Source organism: Pelophylax lessonae (genome assembly GCF_965119305.1).
Source record: "Pelophylax lessonae genome assembly, chromosome: 8".
Lineage (NCBI taxonomy): Eukaryota > Metazoa > Chordata > Amphibia > Anura > Ranidae > Pelophylax > Pelophylax lessonae.
The window spans coordinates 205,461,697-205,480,030 of NC_138775.1; the positions used below are offsets into that span (position 1 = coordinate 205,461,697).

The 18,334-nt window shown below is 41.9% G+C and overlaps 1 protein-coding gene across 1 annotated transcript in view; it reads right to left on the minus strand.

Annotated features, from left to right (window-relative positions):
* Nucleotides 1-18,334, minus strand: part of LOC309561726 (calcium-activated chloride channel regulator 1-like) — a 105,576-nt gene that overhangs the window by 68,445 nt on the left and 18,797 nt on the right. Inside the window, exons 2-4 of the mRNA XM_082265719.1 lie at nucleotides 9,404-9,664; nucleotides 5,306-5,446; nucleotides 396-543 (exon numbers count right to left, since the gene is read on the minus strand). Coding sequence (XP_082121845.1) covers nucleotides 396-543; nucleotides 5,306-5,446; nucleotides 9,404-9,559 — 445 coding nt within the window. The 5' untranslated portion in view covers nucleotides 9,560-9,664. The remainder of the gene's footprint in view (nucleotides 1-395; nucleotides 544-5,305; nucleotides 5,447-9,403; nucleotides 9,665-18,334) is intronic.

Sequence of the window (18,334 nt, forward strand, 5' to 3'; positions counted from 1 at the left end):
TATTTACATGTGTGAGCTACATGTGTGAATGATATCACCTTGGGTACTTATTTGTAATTTGTTCTTTTAGAGGCTATCATTTTTAGTATCTCGATTTGGGTCAATAGCGCGGCTTTTTCCTATTTGATTTATTTACCCTTAAATATGACACAGGCACAGTAAAACATTGAGAAATCTATAACCATTCTCATATTCTGAATCAAATTAAAATTCTTTGGAGTCCCACTATATTGTACTTAGACCAATGGTATTCATATTTACAGAGCAAACCTTTGAAACCATTCCATTGACAAACAAACAAAAAAATAACAATTGAAGGACTAGATATATTGATAGATATCTATATATATATAATTTATATACATATACATACACACACACACACACAAAAATACCTCTGGGTCCATATATATCAAGTACTTTGTCATTGAGCATGAAATTGGGCGTCAGATGTACATACTTTCCCTTCACGCCACATCCTCCAAATTGCAAAGTATATGGAAAATCTCCATAAATAAAAGGATCAGCAATGATAATATCAGCCTATAAAAAAGAAGAGCAAAGTCAGTAAAAGAGGATACTAATTTGAATACTGTAATCTTCTCTTTTTTATTCATCCATAAATGCCCCAGGAACATCAATTCACTTTTAAATTATTTTTGTGCGATGTAAGGTCCATGTACTTTTTCTTGTCCTGGAGGTTACTTCAGTAAGTCGCTGTGTTAGGTGGTGAAATTGTGCTGTGGCTACTTCTTAACATGTATCTAAACCCAAAAACAAAAATGTTTTATATTACAACTTACTATTCTTCAGATGCAAGCAATGTTCTTTTCAGATTTTTTGCCCTTTATTATTACTTTGTAGTCCTTTGACTCTTCCCTGTCTCTGGGTGGCTACAATTACTCCACTGTAGCCATAGAAGGTTTCATGGTTGTCAACCAGGCTGGACTCCAAGCATGAATTCTTCTCTTCATCTCCATTACACAAGGGTTGGGGAATTAGTAGTTTACAATAAGATAACTCTGTGCCTTCAGGTAAACAGTGGGGGGACATTTATCAATTATTATTAGTCACAAATCGGGCTGTGTCTCCTTCAGCAAAGTCTCTACCACAAGTTTACAGACCTTGCGTGTCTGTATTCCTGGGTAGCCATGAGCGATAGTTTGCAAGATTCAAATATAGATTGATTACTGAAGATAAGACAGATTTCCGCTCTAAACAGATGCAGTATTAAGAAGTGGCAAGGGCCAGGTTTAATGCAGTCATATTGAAACTTTAGAGCAGCCAAATTAGACATTTTTTGACTCGGGCTGTATCCATGTAATAAATCTGTCTCACACTGTGTGTCTCACTACTGCTCCTGTTCAGCATTGCTTTGCTTTGTGTCAGGATTAAAGTGATTGTAAAGTCTTGTTTATTTTTTAGTTAAAAAGAAACAAACATGTTATACTTACCTGCTCTGTGAAATGGTTTTGCACAGAGCAGTCCAGATCCTCCTCTTCTCGGGTCCCTCTTCGGTGCTCCTGGCTCCTCCCTCCTGTTGAGCAAGCAGCTTACTATGGGGGCACCCAAGCCAAATCACAGCTCCATGTGTCCATTCAGACACAGAGCTGTGGCCTGGCCCCATCCTCTCTCTCTCCTGACTGGCTGACTGATTTTGATTGACAGCAGCGGGAGTCCCGGGCAGCCGAGACATGCCTGCAACATCGCTGGATCTAGATGGGCTCAGGAATGTATTATGGGGGGCTGCTTCACACAGAAGGCTTTTTTTCCCCAATGCAAAGAATGCATTAAGAAAAAAAAATCTTCTGACTTTACAACCCCTTTAATAAATTCTCCTGGTATGATTTTACCTCTGTAATGCAAACTAATTTCCAAGGCTGGATTCACGACCCATGCATCTGAGCTTTTTTCTCCCAGGTGCATTAACATTGGATGACTTTCCCATCAAAAGCCCCTATAATGTGCATAAAAAATGGACATATACATTTTTGCACGACCCGCCCCAACCTATTGCACAGATGTAAACTAACACCTTGGAAAACAATGGCAAACCTCTGCATTGCAATTATTACTATAAAATTTAATGATATTATTATTACATTATAAGGGTTTTTAGTGGGAAGGCCAATGCATGTCAATGAATGACAATGCATCTGCCCAAATCAATTAAAAAAGCAGAAACACTCAAATCCATGTGTAAATCTAGCCATCAAAAGATCTGTTTAACTGTAAATGTACAAAAATAAAGCATGTCCTATATCTTAAAATTGCATTAAGCTATACTGCATAGACTTGAGCTAGCTACATAAAAATGAGTATGATTTCTACTTTAAATTGATTTTATTTATGTAAAATGCATGCTGCAAAGACATGGGCAAGTTTTAATTGTCTATACCTCTGTATATGCAGAGATTCTGTGTGCTAACATTTTAGTGGGTCTGTATATGCACACACTGTAAATGCAGCAAGTCCTATATTTTGGGCTGGGTTTGCACTTATATGTGTGTTGGGATCATGCATTGTGCTTGCATTTTTATGGCATCTGTTTTTTTTTCTATTGGGCCCCCAATGCATCTTAACGGATTAATCAATGCATCTGACCCTTGAATGCACCACACTGCATACGCATGTGCTGTAATAGTGTGCTTCTGCAAGATGCAGCCTTTGGTACATTGAAGCTAAATAAAGGGCTTATAGGTAGTGAATGGGTGTATCAGTGTAAATGGCCCATTACAAAGCTAATTAAGTTGCAGTGCGTAATGTAAATTTGGCTACATTATACTGAATAACGTTTATATTAGAGACACTTTTTCATGAAGTGTAAAAGGACAATATTTAATATAGCCCCAGAAGGGGATATATTTGAAACGCAGCTCAAAAGGAGCAAAATCAGTATACAAACCTCAGAGGTACAAGGACAAGGGGTGATTAATGTTTATTACAATAAAGTCTATATAATATAATAACTCCAATAGAGGGAATACACTGTTACAGTATCAGCAGTCTCTCTTTCAATCGAGTTCTGGAGTTTTCCTGCCAATAGTCATGTAAAAACAGAAAACAGAGGGGGAGAGAGAGGACTATCCATTGGGACCCATGACACTAAATTTGTTACATACCACCTCACATGTCCTTGTGAATTACAGTATGTGGGGAGGATTACTAGAAAGTAGGGATTGACCGATTATTGGCAACACTGATATATCGGGGGCTGATATGCACTTTCCCCGATATATCGGAATCGGCCTTTGGGTTTGCCGACATTGCCGATATTTCAGGAAAGTGCTTGTACTGTGGTGATGCCTGCAGCTAGAGGCATCGCCCCGGTACCGGTGTGTCCATAGCCGACGGTCGGCTGACTTGTAATGACAACCGATGCGGCTGAGAAGCCGCTCGGCTGTCATAACAAGGAGCGGGAGGGGATGTCCCCCCCCTCCCGCCGCCTTCCGTGGCTCGCACGGTTCTCCCGTCCCACCGGGAGACCCGGGCATCCTACCTCCACCGCCGCCGATGCCGAAAAGAAGACCCGGTGTACTGCGTCTCCATTTAAAAAAACAGAAAGTGATGTCACCTCATGACTTCCGGGTACTCGCCCCTGAATTAAAAAAAACTGACAGCATTCAAAACAGCCAAACTTGGTGTTTTGGATGCTTTTTGGTGCCGAGGAGGGGTTTGGGGGCCTTTTAGACCCCCAGATCCCTCCACAAGAGTACCTTTAGAAAAAATAAAAAAAATAAAAACATTTTTTTACATGTCCGAAAATATCGGCAGATATCGGCCGATAACGATATCCAATGTCCAAAATATAGGTATTGGCATCGGCATTAAAAAAACGATATCGGTCGATCACTACTAGTAATACAATAGGGAATAATACCACATATTTTCATAAACTGAAGATAGGGATTTTTGGTTTTAAATTCATTGTAATATTTTATGATTTTTAAATTGCAAGAAAAGGCTTTGGGTTATATTAAAAGATAAAAAAATTAGTTATATAATTACTTATGTGACTAACATTCTGCATTATAATAGATGTAGAGTTAATATATTGTGATCGGTGAACAGTATATAGTGTGAGGAATTGTGAGGTTCATTTGTGTTTTGCTGTGTCTTTCGTCCATTAGCAGAACCATATATACAGGTCTTATCCATATATTTAATATTGCACTGGCTCACCAATCAAAATCAAGTAGGGGGGTATATGAATCTTCGACCTGTTGAGGTGGGACTATGCCCGTCACGATTTCTGGTCACCTCACTTTCAGGGTACAACTTCCAGTTTTTGGAATGCACGCCGGCTTCAGGGAGAGGAGCGGCGGCGCTGTACTTCACTACTACTATCTAGAGCTGTCTATATTGGTGCCTGATATAGGCACTATTACATGTGAACCACATTTATGTCTTTTATACTTTTGATCATTTAAATAAAGTACTGCATTATGAGATTTCTCTTGTTACATAATATTTATTGCATATGAGGGAGAAACATGTGTTGGGCCTGTGGATCACCGAGGGCCTCTGGAAGACTGCAAGTTTTGGACAACTGTGACATCTCCATTGTCTGAACCCATAAAGCGCTCATTGTTATAATAGTGAGTTTGCACTTCCACACGTGGTAGCACATATATCCTCATGTTTTGGTTGGAGGAATGAAGAAGAGCCACAAGTATATGAATGCTTCTTATGGTATTGGGACACATAGCTCTTAAATACTGTATATGGACTTATAATTATCAACTTCTTTTCTATTTTTTAAGTTGGTTTGATTTGACTATTATTGAATATGTTTTTTGGGTTAAGTTGTATAAAGCGCCTTACTTTTTTATTGTTTCTTTGTCACGTGTCTATTAGTGGACTTAAAGGAGCTGCTACACCATATATTTATACTGTTGTTTTATGTTATTGAAATTAATAGAAGTAGGCACCTCTTTTTTCTTTCTTTTTTCACCTTCATGTGAGCGTATCTCCTAATTAATTATTGTACATTGCCTTCTATTAATACTACACTGAGAGATGTGTACTTCCCCTCTCTCCTCTTTCTTATTATTTTATATCCATTGGAGTATTGGTAAGAAGCTGCCACTCATTGATGTCTCCACTGAACATATGGATATGCTGGGTTTTATTCATGTATATTTGAGTGCAATACTTATTCAGTTTTTTATTGATTTTCCTAGTACTTCTACGCTTAGACAATGGTGCTCTCTCTCCCCTTCCTGTTTTCTGTTTTAAAAAGACAATATTTTACGGCAGGTAAATGGACAAGTTTAGTTTGTAGAGAACGTCTTCAAATGAGTACCTTATCATAGGACTCTGTTTTTGGTCTTGCATAAGAACTGTTCATTGACCAACTCTTGGGGATTAACACTTTGACACTTCTAATGAAAAGTCTTTGTTTTGTAGCTTGAAACATATAAATAGAGGCATCTTTCACCATTTCCTAAAAGAGAGAACATAAAGAAGACATAAACCAGAAAGCAAACTGCATGTACTGTGAAGTATTTCATCTTCAAAGATCACAACAAAGACTATGAAGTAAGGTTAATCTATTTCTTGCAGTTTACAGCTACTGTTGTTTGTTTACATTAGAAGGCTGGCAAAGTGCCAAGTTTCAGCTATCATAAAAAATAAAAGAGAGATGTGTTGTTATTTAAAATTTTCTGTTGTGACCTGTGAAAACAAATTTCTCCACAATGATTCTAGTTACAGAGGTAAATAAGGATGAGTTTAAAGTGATGTTATTACTTGTTCAAAATATATGCAAATAGTTTAATGTGCTTACTTTATATGCACAGTATGGGCAAAATTTTAGTTAAAACTAAAAAAACATTTTGTATATTCCCACTCTGCCCTGGGGATAAACCACCCACTATAGTGCATCCCAGAGCAGAGAGAATAGGGAATATTGAGTAATAAAAGTACATGTAGGAACTATGTGGTATATGGCCTTAGGCCCCTTTTACATGATCGGACAGATCAGGTCCGCCTGTCCATTTTTCAGGGGGACCCAATCGGGCCCCCCATTAACCTCTATAGGGAGGGAGATGTCAGCAGACATGTGTCCGCTGACACCCGCCTGGCATCTAATCCGACAAGATCCATCAATACGTTCGCCATCCATCCATCGGGTCGGATTGGATGAAAACGGACAGGTTGTCCATTTTTATCTGATCTCCCCATAGAGAAGAGCGGGACTCTGACAGTTCCGTCTTTGCACAGTGAGTGGAGACCGACCTGTCATCCATCTGCTCAGCGGGGATCAGTGGAGTGATCCCCCTGAGAAAGCCGAGCCCGTTAAAAAGGTGCCTTAGGCAGGATTAACAGGGTCACTTTAAGGCTGAACTCCAGTCAATGTTTTTTTCCCCATGCATGTGTTACAGTGGGGGAAATATTTATTTGATCCCCTGCGATTTTGTACGTTTGCCCACTTACAAAGAAATGAAGGGTCTATAATTTTTATCATAGTTGTATTTTAAATGATAGAAACAGAATACCAACCGAAAATCCAGATAAAACACATGATACAAATGTTATAAATTTTATAAAATGAGTTGCAGTTCAATAAGTAAAACAAGTATTTGATCCCCAAGCAAAACATGACTTAGTACTTGTTGGAGAAACCCTTGTTGGCAAGCACAGAGGTGAGACATTTCTTGTAGTTGGTTGCCAGGTTTGCACACATCTCAGAAGGGATTTTGGTCCACTCTTCTTTACAGATCTTCTCTAAATCCTTAAGGTTTCTTGGCTCCCTCCATACATTTTCTATAGGATTAAGGTCTGGAGACTGGCTAGGCCACTCCTTAATGTGCTTCTTCTTCTTGAACCACTCCTTGTTTGCCTTGGCGGTAGGTTTTGGGTCATTGTCATATTGGAAGACCCATGCACAATCTTCAGTGTTCTGACTGAGGAAAGAAGGGTCTCATTCAAGAGTATACAATACATGGCCCTGTCAATTGGCCCCTCAATGTGGCAAAGTTGGCCTGTACCTTTAACAGAGAAAAAGCTTCAAAGCATAATATTTCCACCTCCGTGCTTGACTGTAGCGATGGTGTTCATAGAGTCATAGTCAGCATTTTTCTTCCACCAAACAGGGCGAGTCGAGTTAATGACAAATAGCTTAATATTGGTCTCATCTGACCACAGAACTTTCTCCCAATCCTTCTCTGAATTATTTAGGTGTTCATAGGCAAACTTCAGTTGGACCTGCACATGTGCCTTCTTGAGGAGGGGGACCTTGCAGGATTTTAATCCATGGCGGCGTATTGTGTTACCAATGGTTTGTTTGGTGACTGTGGTCCCAACTGACTTATGATCATTCACCAGCTCCTCCCGTATAGCTCTGGGATAATGATCATCTTTACCCCATGAGGTGAAATCTTTCATAGAGCTCCAGACCAAGGGCGATTGATGGGTATTTTGTATTTCTTCCATTTGCGAATATTCACTCCAACAGTTGTCGTCTTCTCACCAAGCTTCTTGCTGATGGTCTTGTAACCTTTTCCAGTCTTGTTCAGGTCTACAATCTTGTCCCTGATGTCCTTTGACAGCTCTTTGGTCTTGCCCATGATTGTGAGGTTTGAATGGAAGAAAGAGATTCTGTGGACAGGTTTCTTTTATATACATAAGGAGTTGTTGTTAGGAGTACCTTCTCAAATTGACAGGACTAATCTGTGCACCACATGAGGACATACTGTAGCCAGTCTGTGGGAGCCATGCATTTTAATGGTTGATAGGGAATCAAATACCTATTTTTACTCACTGCAACTCAATTTATAACATTTGTATCATGTATTTTTTCAAGGTTTTTGATTGATATTCTGTCTCTATCATTTAAAATACACCTATGGTAAAAAAATGATAGGCCCTTATTTTATTTGTAAGTGGACAAACTTACAAAATCTGCAGGGGATCACTGTAACTGACAAGATATACTCACCTAATTCTCCAATCCTACCAGCGCATGACCAGTCTCTGCGGCGTCTGCCCTCCACGGTTTAGCGGTCTTGTGCGGCGGAATGTTCCTGACGTCATAACGCCCATAGACTGGCTCTGGATGTGAAGTTGTCAGGAACAGTACACTGCTGGATGTGGAGAGCTCCATTTTTCATAGGATCGGGTGATTATAGGCTTTGTGTTCACCCCTAGATAAAATAAACAGTTAACCCATGCAGTGGGGCCACGGGAAACCCATGCAGTGTGGGAAAAAAATAATTTTGACCAAAATTGGGCTTTAAAGAACCTTAAAAGACTCTGTCACTAGGGAGGGGGCAAAATGTTTGAGGTATGAAGTGCTTTAACCAAGAGGTGCCTGCAAATACCTGACCATACCATGTCACCGGCAAAACTCGGACAATTACTACTAAGTCCAGCCCCACTACTTTCCATTGGCGCATGATGAACAACCTCACAGGACAGTAGATATGCACAAGACGTGCCCACCCCCTCCTTGTTCCTTGCCTAGGCACAATAATGAAATTCAAAGCTTTTCCTGTTAGAACAGCCTCAGATTTGGCAATGCCAGGAAGAAATGGGAGGATTCTACATTTATAGGCAAGTTCCTCTTTGGGTCTTTGCACTTTATAACTGCAGCAGTTTTTCTCTTGTCTCCTTAGGTAGAGTTTAAACTCTGGGTCCACATATATATATTTAAATGTATTTAAATTTATTCCTAAATAGCCACAAAGGATATAAATCAAATTTGTGTGCACCAAATATTTATGAAAACCCTGCTATTATCTTATTGCAGCAATGTATCATCATCTTGTTGTCCTCGTCGTCCTTGTCTGTGCAGAGAGCAGAGGTGTGGAAAGGTCCCATCAGGTCCTGGAAATTGTACAGAGATTGTACAATCAGATTGCATAATGTATAGCCAGCTTTATACAAGAAACTAGGAGGGAGTGGATGGAGACCCTCAGCTGTCAGATCTCCACAAATTGGAATTTTTTTTGCCCATTTTAGAGCATTTCCGCTTGTCATGCATCGGGCAACCCCAAAGAAGCTCCAGAACTTTTTTTTAGTGTGGAGCACAAATAAATTTTTACTGCTGCTTCTTGGTGCACTTGCAGCATATTGTGGCATGGCAGATGTATGCCTGCTACCCTTGCTTGGCGTGCTATTAACATTTGTTTAAGCTGCAAGTATGATGGGCATTTGCAGCACATTTCCAAAATGTGTGACAAAGAGTGTGTCTTCCGTGCGGTTTGCCATGCATTCGGAATCATGCAGATGTGAATGGAGCCTCATTGTTCTTGTGTAAACACACCAATTTCATTTTGAGACTCCATTCACACCTAGTGTAGTTGGAGGATGCGTTTTTGTCTCATTCTTCCCACAACATGCATAGGGCATCCCATTGATCTCAAACAGATTTTAACAACAACTAGTAATAAAATCGTACCTTTATTTTCTCTATCATCCTAACATCTTCGGGTATCTTTGGGTTAATGGCAATCACAATGTCTTCATAACCATTGTCTTTCAATTTTAAGATTGAGTCTCCAGCTGATGATATTTGAAGTGTAGAAATGAAAGCGAGAACTACAATAATCCTCATAGCGCAGTTCTTTTCTTTGGTGTTCCGTCTGTGTGAATCTGACTTTGTACTTTGTTTTCAAATCTTATCTACATTTGTCCTACAACGCCTTTGCTGTTTGCTTGTCTGGAATAGGAAACAAAGTCATTGTTGGTTATACTTCATTTTTCTTTACTTCCAATTGTAAATAAAAAAGGTCTTGTTAAAGCGGAGTTCCACCCTGGATTTTTTTTTTTTTTTTTTTAATACCCCCGGGACAGTCAGGGCTAGTGCATTCCACAATGGCTAGCCTCTGATCTGTCCCGGGTTGCACTTACCTGTTAGGACAAATACTTACCTTGCAAACGTCTTGTCCAGCGCTGCCATCTCAGATGTGGGCAGCTTGAAGCCAGCGAGATCCCCTTCGGCGTCTTCTTCCGCCTTCTTTGGTCCCACGATGCTCTGCGCCGGCCCCGACGTCACTTCCGGGTCGCGCGCGTCATCCCTCTGGCATGCCCAGAAGCTGTTTAGAAGGGGATGACGCGCGCGACCCGGAACTGACATCGGGGCCGGTGCAGGCGCAATGATTCCTGGGAGCTATGACGTTCAGCTCCCAGGAATCATTGCAGAGCCAGGAAGTGACGACGGGCGCGGCCGAGGAAGGAGGAAGAAGGAAGTAAGGTAAGTATTTTTTCTTCGCTACGAGGTAAGTAAAAAAAAAAAAAATATGCGATTATCCATTTCTTTTTCAGGTGACCCGGAGCGAGAAGATGGAGGTAAGTATAAAAATAGGGTGGAACTCCACTTTAAATCTTAAAGGAAAATAACAAAGAAAATAATATGAACATAGTAATTTCCCAAAGAAAAAAAGTGAATCATTTTGTGATATGCTATTTGCAATAAAAGAGGCAGTTTTATTAAAGTGGTTGTATACCCAGCTTGGTGATTTTTACCCACAGCTAAGCCTATAATAAGGCTTACCTGTAGGTAAAATGAATATCTCCTAAACCTGCACGGTTTAGGAGATATTCACTCTGCATATAGTCGCTGACATCTGCGGCGCATGCGTTCTGAAGGTCCGGCGTATCGTGCCGAAACTTCAGAGCTCTTTGTCGGACCGGAGGGCTCCCACGCGCATATACAGGAGTGACGTTATAGCGGCTCCGGCCACTCACAGTGCCGAAGCCAGCGAACCTGGAAGAAATGCCGAGGGAACATGTCAGCTCCCTCAGCGGTGACCGGGCGATGCATAATAGCACATTATGCTATTCTATTGCAGGTTTCTTTTTTTTTTTGTTTGTTTTTTTCAGCGGTTTACTACCGCTTTAAGGTCTGGTATACACTCAGCTGCAACCCCAGATATTGAATCATTTAAACAAATGAGGGTCCTATGGATCCCACCACGATAGAGTCCCTATTCCCATCCCCCAAGAGAAAGCAGCTCTATATAGAAGAGATGGCTGATATAAGATAGATGGAATGGATGTACAGATTGTAAATATTGATCAATGAAGCAGCAGAGTAGGTCCATAAATCAGTCAGGCAATCCCCAGATCGACCAATTATTTTGGACCATGGATCCCAGACTGAAAACAAAGGTGAATACATAGAAAGGATGTTGCAAGCATTTGTAATTGCCTCCCCCTTATACGTGAGGGATACTACAAACCTTTTAAGGTTATTGGGTAACATTTTTGTTCCACGACAGGTGTTATTAGTTACACTTGATGTAGAGGCATTTCAATCTTCATCAGAAGGGTTTTAAGGATAAAGAAAAGATGTTGAACATGAGGCCTAAGGCTAAATAAAGTCATACAAAGTTTGGGGTGAAACATTTGTGGTTGCTTTTGGAACATAACAAGTTCAAGTTTGATGTCAAACGCTGCTGCCAGGCCCAGGGACAAGCCATGGGAACCAGAGATGTATAGTAACTAAGTAGAACTACTTCACTACTGTACTTAAGTACCGAAAGGCGGTATCTGTACTTTCCTAGAGTAGAATTTTTTTCTCCTACTTCCACTTTTACTTAACTACATTTTTTCGATCATCTCAATACTTCTACTCCAATATTTTTTTTTGTGCTGCATAGTTACTCGTTACTTTTATAAAAATTACCACTGCCAGAACAGTAGATGGCAGGTTTCATGAAGCTCAAAACATGTGTATTATCAGCGCATATACGAAAATAAATGCTACTGTATGTATGAATAAAAGCTACATTTGAAATAATAAAAAACAATATGATGTTAAAACTTTTGACTTCTTTCTTTGATAACTACATAACACAGTACTTGTACTTTTACTTTGAGTACTTGAGTAGCAATTTTTTTTTCAAAACTACTGGTACTTTTACTTTCAGTACTTGAGTAACAAAATTTTTAAAAAAACTACTTGCAATACTTAAGTACAAAAAATGTTGAATATTTTAGTACTTCTACTCAAGTCACTTTTTGATAGAGCACTTCCACTTCTACTCAAGTCACTTTTTGATCGAGCACTTGTACTTTTATTCAAGTATGGGTTTCGAGTACTTTATACAACTCTGATGGGAACTAATAAACATATGTGAACCAATTGAAAATTTGTGTGAGCCGCTCAGGCTTTGAAGGGGTGCTAGTCCAGTGCCCACTGCCATGAGTGTCGGATGGGAAAGGAGCTCGTCCCGCCTCCAGACATCTGTGTATAGTAAGATAAATGTCCCATGAGCCACACATTGAGACAGCAAGGGAAATGCGTTAGAGGCATGGCCTGGTTGGAGCACAGGCTGAGGTTGCTACATACTACACCACAGCGGATCTGTCTCGATATGCTGCGCATTAGCATATGCTATTTTATATACTAAGTTTGCACCTGGAATCCTTAAAGAAAAGCCTGTAGAAATTGTGCAAAACTAGCAGACTGCGAGAAGGAAGCAGGAGAATTGAAAAAGTGATTCCTGAAATATGAGCATAGGAAACAGGTGATCAATTGAGCATATGAGAGGGCAAGAAAAGTAAGCATCTATTGTATAGTAATAATTAAAAAAAATGTGATGACAAAGTATAGCTGTCAGTATTTTAAGAAATGGTGAATCTGTCAAAAAACACATTGCAGTTTGTCCTGCAATTGTCTACATGAAGGCTAGATCCATTTGTGAGGATCAAGTGCATAGCTCTCATCAAGGATATGATGGTAGACAATGTGATACATCAGATGACACAGTGGCACATGTAATAATTTTAGATTCTTGATTGAAGATGATACATCAACTTTATCTACAAGTTAATTGTCGAAATGCCTTAGAAATGTGACCACAGAATGGAAAGAAAACAACTATATGATCACCCCTATGAATACAAACATACAACTTAAAATCTCCTGTAGCATGTAATTTTGTGTTTGAGCATGATGACAGTTTGAGACTTTGAAAATGTACAGTAGGTCGTTGAAAGGCTAAATATGGACCCCCCCCCACAAGGGTGAATATAATAGGAGGATTTTACAAAAAGATGGATTTAATCGTCTTTGGTAGTAGAAAACTGTTAAAGACAAATACTTATGCTTACTGTTGAGTTTTAGCCATATTCCCTACAGGGCTGTTTATACCATGATTACAGAAAAGGTTTGTTGAATTGATACTGTAAAACCAACAGCAACAGAGCACTTCATTGAACTGAATAATAAAAATGTGTCCACTACTTAATATCCACCAGGAATGTGTGTATAATGGAGCCTATTGAAATATGCTAATTGGATGACTTGTTGGAGACTTAAGTCTCATACACACTAGTAGGTTTTTTTTCCGTTAAACCCAGCACAGCTGAATGAAAAAAACTGACAGTTTAGAAGGAGCCACTGTACCAACTATGTGATGTTAGTACAGCGAATAACCCTGCTGTTTTATTGCATTCTGACAGGGGGCAGCCCCCCTGCCAGAACACCCCGGGCAGCTTTCTTAACCATTGGATGAGAGTGCTGATCAGGAGCTGATCAGCAGACCCTTTCCAATCCTACCCCTTCGACATGGCCGGCTTCTGTTAGACCCACCCTTAGTAAACACAGTCTGAATGTCGGCCTGTCTCTATTGAACTGGCAGACACCGCCCGACATTGGGGCCGTGTGTACTAGGCTTTAGAGATTTAAAATTGTGGGGGATAAGCCATTTTATGGTCCTAGTTTAAACAGAAGGAGGTTGGGTTTCTTGCAGGTGGGAAGTCATGAATACACCATATTGAAATAGAGAGGGTAAAATTTGTATAAAATAAATTATTAGCAGCAGCACAGTGGCTAAGTGGTTAGTACTTCTGCCTGTCAGCACTAGAGTCTTTGATTTGTATCTCAACCAGGGCACCACCTGCCTAGAGTTTTTATGTTCTCCCTGTGCCTGTGTGGGTTTCCTCTGGGTACTCCAGTTTCCTCCCATGCTGATAGGTTAATTAAATCCTGGCTAAACTGGCCCTAGTATGTTTATGAATGTGATTTGGGGACCTTAGTTTGTAAGTTCTTCGAGGGCAGGGACTGGTGTAAATGTACAATATATATGTAAAGTATATACTTGTAAGTACCTGTTATAACTAAAATATGCGAATAATGGTGATCGATAGTTACATTTGGTCTTCCGCCATTGTGATGAGGGAGGGTTTTGAGTCTTTAGGCTCCCTGTTTCTATGGGTTTTTTCACATCCCTATCGGTGCGGTCATCCCTGCCAGAATGAGGTTTAGGAATCATTGAAATTATTGCCGTCAAAGTCTCAGGCCGAAAAGAATGTCCATTAGGAAGAGAGTTAAATGCATTAGTCAATAACGGAACCAAAATATGTGCAAATTTCTTGTAGTATGTGGCCGAAAAACCATCAGGACCCGGACGGTTATTCAGCTTGAGAGCTTTATTAGCCGATAAGATCTCATTAGTGGTAATGGGGTTTTCAAGATTAAGTAAGTCGAAAGGTATAGCTGGTAGTGTTATTTGGGAAAAGAAAGAATCTGCTGCAGTCTGGTCTAAAGGGCCTTCCATTTTATATAGGGAGGCAAGGTTTTTCTGGAAAGTATGGAGAATCTTTACAGAGTTACTAGAATATGTGTCTTGGGATAATTTCAATCAAATTTGTTTAGGAGGTTGATTTATGTTTTTAAGGGTATGAGCTAGAAGTGTATCAGGTTTATTAGCTTTAAGATAAAACATGTGTCTAGATTTACTTAAGATTTTATCAGCAGAGTCAGATAGAAATAGAATAAGATCAAGCCATGCTTTATTAAGTTGTAATCTAGTTGCGGGGGTAGGGTTCGAAAAGTGCGTAAGAAGAATTGAATTTATCCTTCAGTTTTTGTTGTAACTGACGTCTTTCTTTTTTAAGATAAGAGGCTTGGCGGATACAAGCTTCCCGGAGCACCGATTTGTGAGCCTCCCAAAGTGTCAATGGGGAAACATCAATGGTTAAGTTATTAGTTAAGTAGGCTTTCAGAGCTATTTCTAAATCAGCTGAGTGAGTTGGATGGGATAAAATAGTATCATTAATACACCATGTATGATCATTAATACACCATGTATGATCATGAGCTTTAGGGATCAAGGATGTTAGCGTAATGCATACAGTACTATGATTAGTCCATGGAAATGGGAGGATCGATGAAGAAATAAGCTCAGGAGTCATGCCTATTGTAATTAGTATATGATCAATTTTGGAAAAAGATTTAGGCGGATGAGAGTAAAAGGTGTATTGGTTCATTCGTGGGGTTTGTCTCTCGCCAAGAATCTATCAAGGAGTATTGCTGGAGTAGTTGTTGAAATTAAATTAACGTCTCCCGGGACTAGAGGCAATGGGGTGTGGGATTTATCCAAGTATGTTTGGTTTGAATCTCCACATATTAAAAGGGTGCCTAATTTATGAGCTTTAATCACTTGAAATAGATGTGCAATGAAAGGAGGACGCAGTTTTGTTTGGGGCATAGTAAGAAACAACTGTAATTGGAGAGTCAAGTAAATATCCTGTGAGTATGAGATACTGCCCTTCAGGGTCTTTGATCTCTGCCAGGAGGGGAAAAAAGTGTTGTACGGTGGAAAGCCACTAATACCCCCTGTTGCTTGGTCTTAGCCGAAGCTGTGAAAACTGTGAGGGTATAGTGAGACCAAAGTATTTAGGAGTTGATATTGTAGTAAAATGGGTTTCCAGGAGACATTATGTATGTTTTCTTAGATGCCAAGGAATGAAAAACGTTTGTACGTTTTTGTGGAGTGTTAAGACCTTGTACATTCAAAGTAAGCACATTCAAAGGAACCATAGGAGAATCAAAAAATAAATATGCACACTGGAGCTACAGGAGCTATAAGTCACATATACCCCGGGGAGAGGCAAAAGTACACAACAAAAAAAGGAGGGGGTAGTGAAAGAAAGGGGCAAAAAGCAAAAATCCTATAAAATATCAAAATGTCTAACAATCTGTAGAAACGGCATGCTGGGTGCGGGATAATCACGAGCCCAGAGGCCATATGACTATCCGAGGTAGCCCTCCAAACAACAAAAGAAGGAGGTATATCCAATGATAGAAAAAAAGGGGGTAGCAGTGAAAAGTTCTCAAAGTAACAACAGCCATTAGTCATATACTGTACACACAGAAAAGTGGCGGCCGGTGCGTTGGGGGCGCAGGGGCGCCGCCCCATATCCATGCGTCCGGCCCCCTAATCTGCATGCGGAGAGCCAGACGCATGGAGCTCAATGGGTTTTTTTATTACCTGATTAGAGCCAGAGGCTCTAATAGGCTTCAGCAAAGGGTGGACACGGGGCGCAGAGCAGTGCGCCCCAGGCCCACCCATTTTGTGACAATAGCGAATGTAAATTGTCAGTCATGGGGTGGTACGGAGAGGAGAGGAGTACAGGGGTCAGTCATGGGGTGGTACGGAGAGGAGTACAGGGGTCAGACATGGGGTGGTATGGAGAGGAGAGGAGTACAGGGGTCAGACATGGGGTGGTACGGAGAGAAGAGGAGTACAGGGGTCAGTCATGGGGTGATAGGGAGAGGAGAGGAGTACAGGGGTCAGTCATGGGGTGGTACGGAGAGGAGAGGAGTACAGGGGTCAGTCATGGGGTTGTACGGAGAGGAGAGGAGTACAGGGGTCAGTAATGGGGTGGTACGGTGAGGAGAGGAGTACAGGGGTCAGTCATGGGGTGGTATGGTGAGGAGAGGAGTACAGGGGTCAGTCATGGGGTGATAGGGAGAGGAGAGGAGTACAGGGGTCAGTCATGGGGTGATAGGGAGAGGAGAGGAGTACAGGGGTCAGTCATGGGGTGGTACGGAGAGGAGAGGAGTACAGGGGTCAGTCATGGGGTGGTACGGAGAGGAGAAGAGTACAGGGGTCAGTAATGGGGTGGTATGGTGAGGAGAGGAGTACAGGGGTCAGTCATGGGGTGATAGGGAGAGGAGAGGAGTACAGGGATCAGTCATGGGGTGATAGGGAGAGGAGAGGAGTACAGGGGTCAGTCATGGGGTGATAGGGAGAGGAGAGGAGTACAGGGGTCAGTCATGGGGTGGTACGGAGAGGAGAGGAGTACAGGGGTCAGTCATGGGGTGGTACGGAGAGGAGAGGAGTACAGGGGTCAGACATGGGGTGGTACGGAGAGGAGAGGAGTACAGGGGTCAGTCATGGGGTGGTACGGAGAGGAGAGGAGTACAAGGGTCAGTCATGGGGTGGTACGGAGAGGAGAGGAGTACAGGGGTCAGTCATGGGGTGGTACGGAGAGGAGAGGAGTACAGGGGTCATTCATGGGGTGGTAGGGAGAGGAGAGGAGTACAGGTGTCAGACATGGGGTGGTACGGAGAGGAGTACAGGGGTCAGTCATGGGGTGGTAGGGAGAGGAGAGGAGTACAGGGGTCAGTCATGGGGTGGTAGGGAGAGGAGTACAGGGGTCAGCCATGGGGTGATAGGGAGAGGAGAGGAGTACAGGGGTCAGTCATGGGGTGATAGGGAGAGGAGAGGAGTACAGGGGTCAGTCATGGGGTGATAGGGAGAGGAGTACAGGGGTCAGTCATGGGGTGATAGAGAGAGGAGTACAGGGGTCAGTCATGGGGTGATAGGGAGAGGAGAGGAGTACAAGGGTCAGTCATGGGGTGATAGGGAGAGGAGAGGAGTACAGGGGTCAGTCATGGGGTGATAGGGAGAGGAGTACAGGGGTCAGTCATGGGGTGATAGGGAGAGGAGAGGAGTACAGGGGTCAGTCATGGGGTGATAGGGAGAGGAGAGGAGTACAGGGGTCAGTCATGGGGTGATAGGGAGAGGAGAGGAGTACAGGGGTCAGTCATGAGGTGGTACGGAGAGGAGAGGAGTACAGGGGTCAGTCATGGGGTGATAGGGAGAGGAGAGGAGTACACGGGTCAGTCATGAGGTGGTAGGGAGAGGAGAGGAGTACAGAGGTCAGTAGAAGGATGAGACCTGTCTATGAAGATGATTTGATTGTTCAGCAGAGAAGGAGCTCCATTCTGTAAGCCCAGACAGGAGAAGGGAGAGAGTGTGATGATGTCACATGCTGCAGGATGAAGAGCCACCTCCCAGGCTGAGGATGTGCGATTGGCCCCGCCCCCTGCCAGCTTCCTCCCTGTCTAGCAGCTGTTTGTCTACAAGGCAGATGAAACAAAGGGGCGGAGCCCCACGTATTGGCCCGCCCTCCCCGACATCACTTCTAAAATTTGACAGCTCCAGTTACTTTCATTGCTGGACTCGTCATTTGGTGGCAGGACGCCGGTGGGCAGCCTACACAGCTTTCTACATTCCTGTAGCAGCTGCATGCAGATTTAGGACATTAGGGGATAATAAATATCAGACGGCCCCTCCAGCCTCCCGCACAC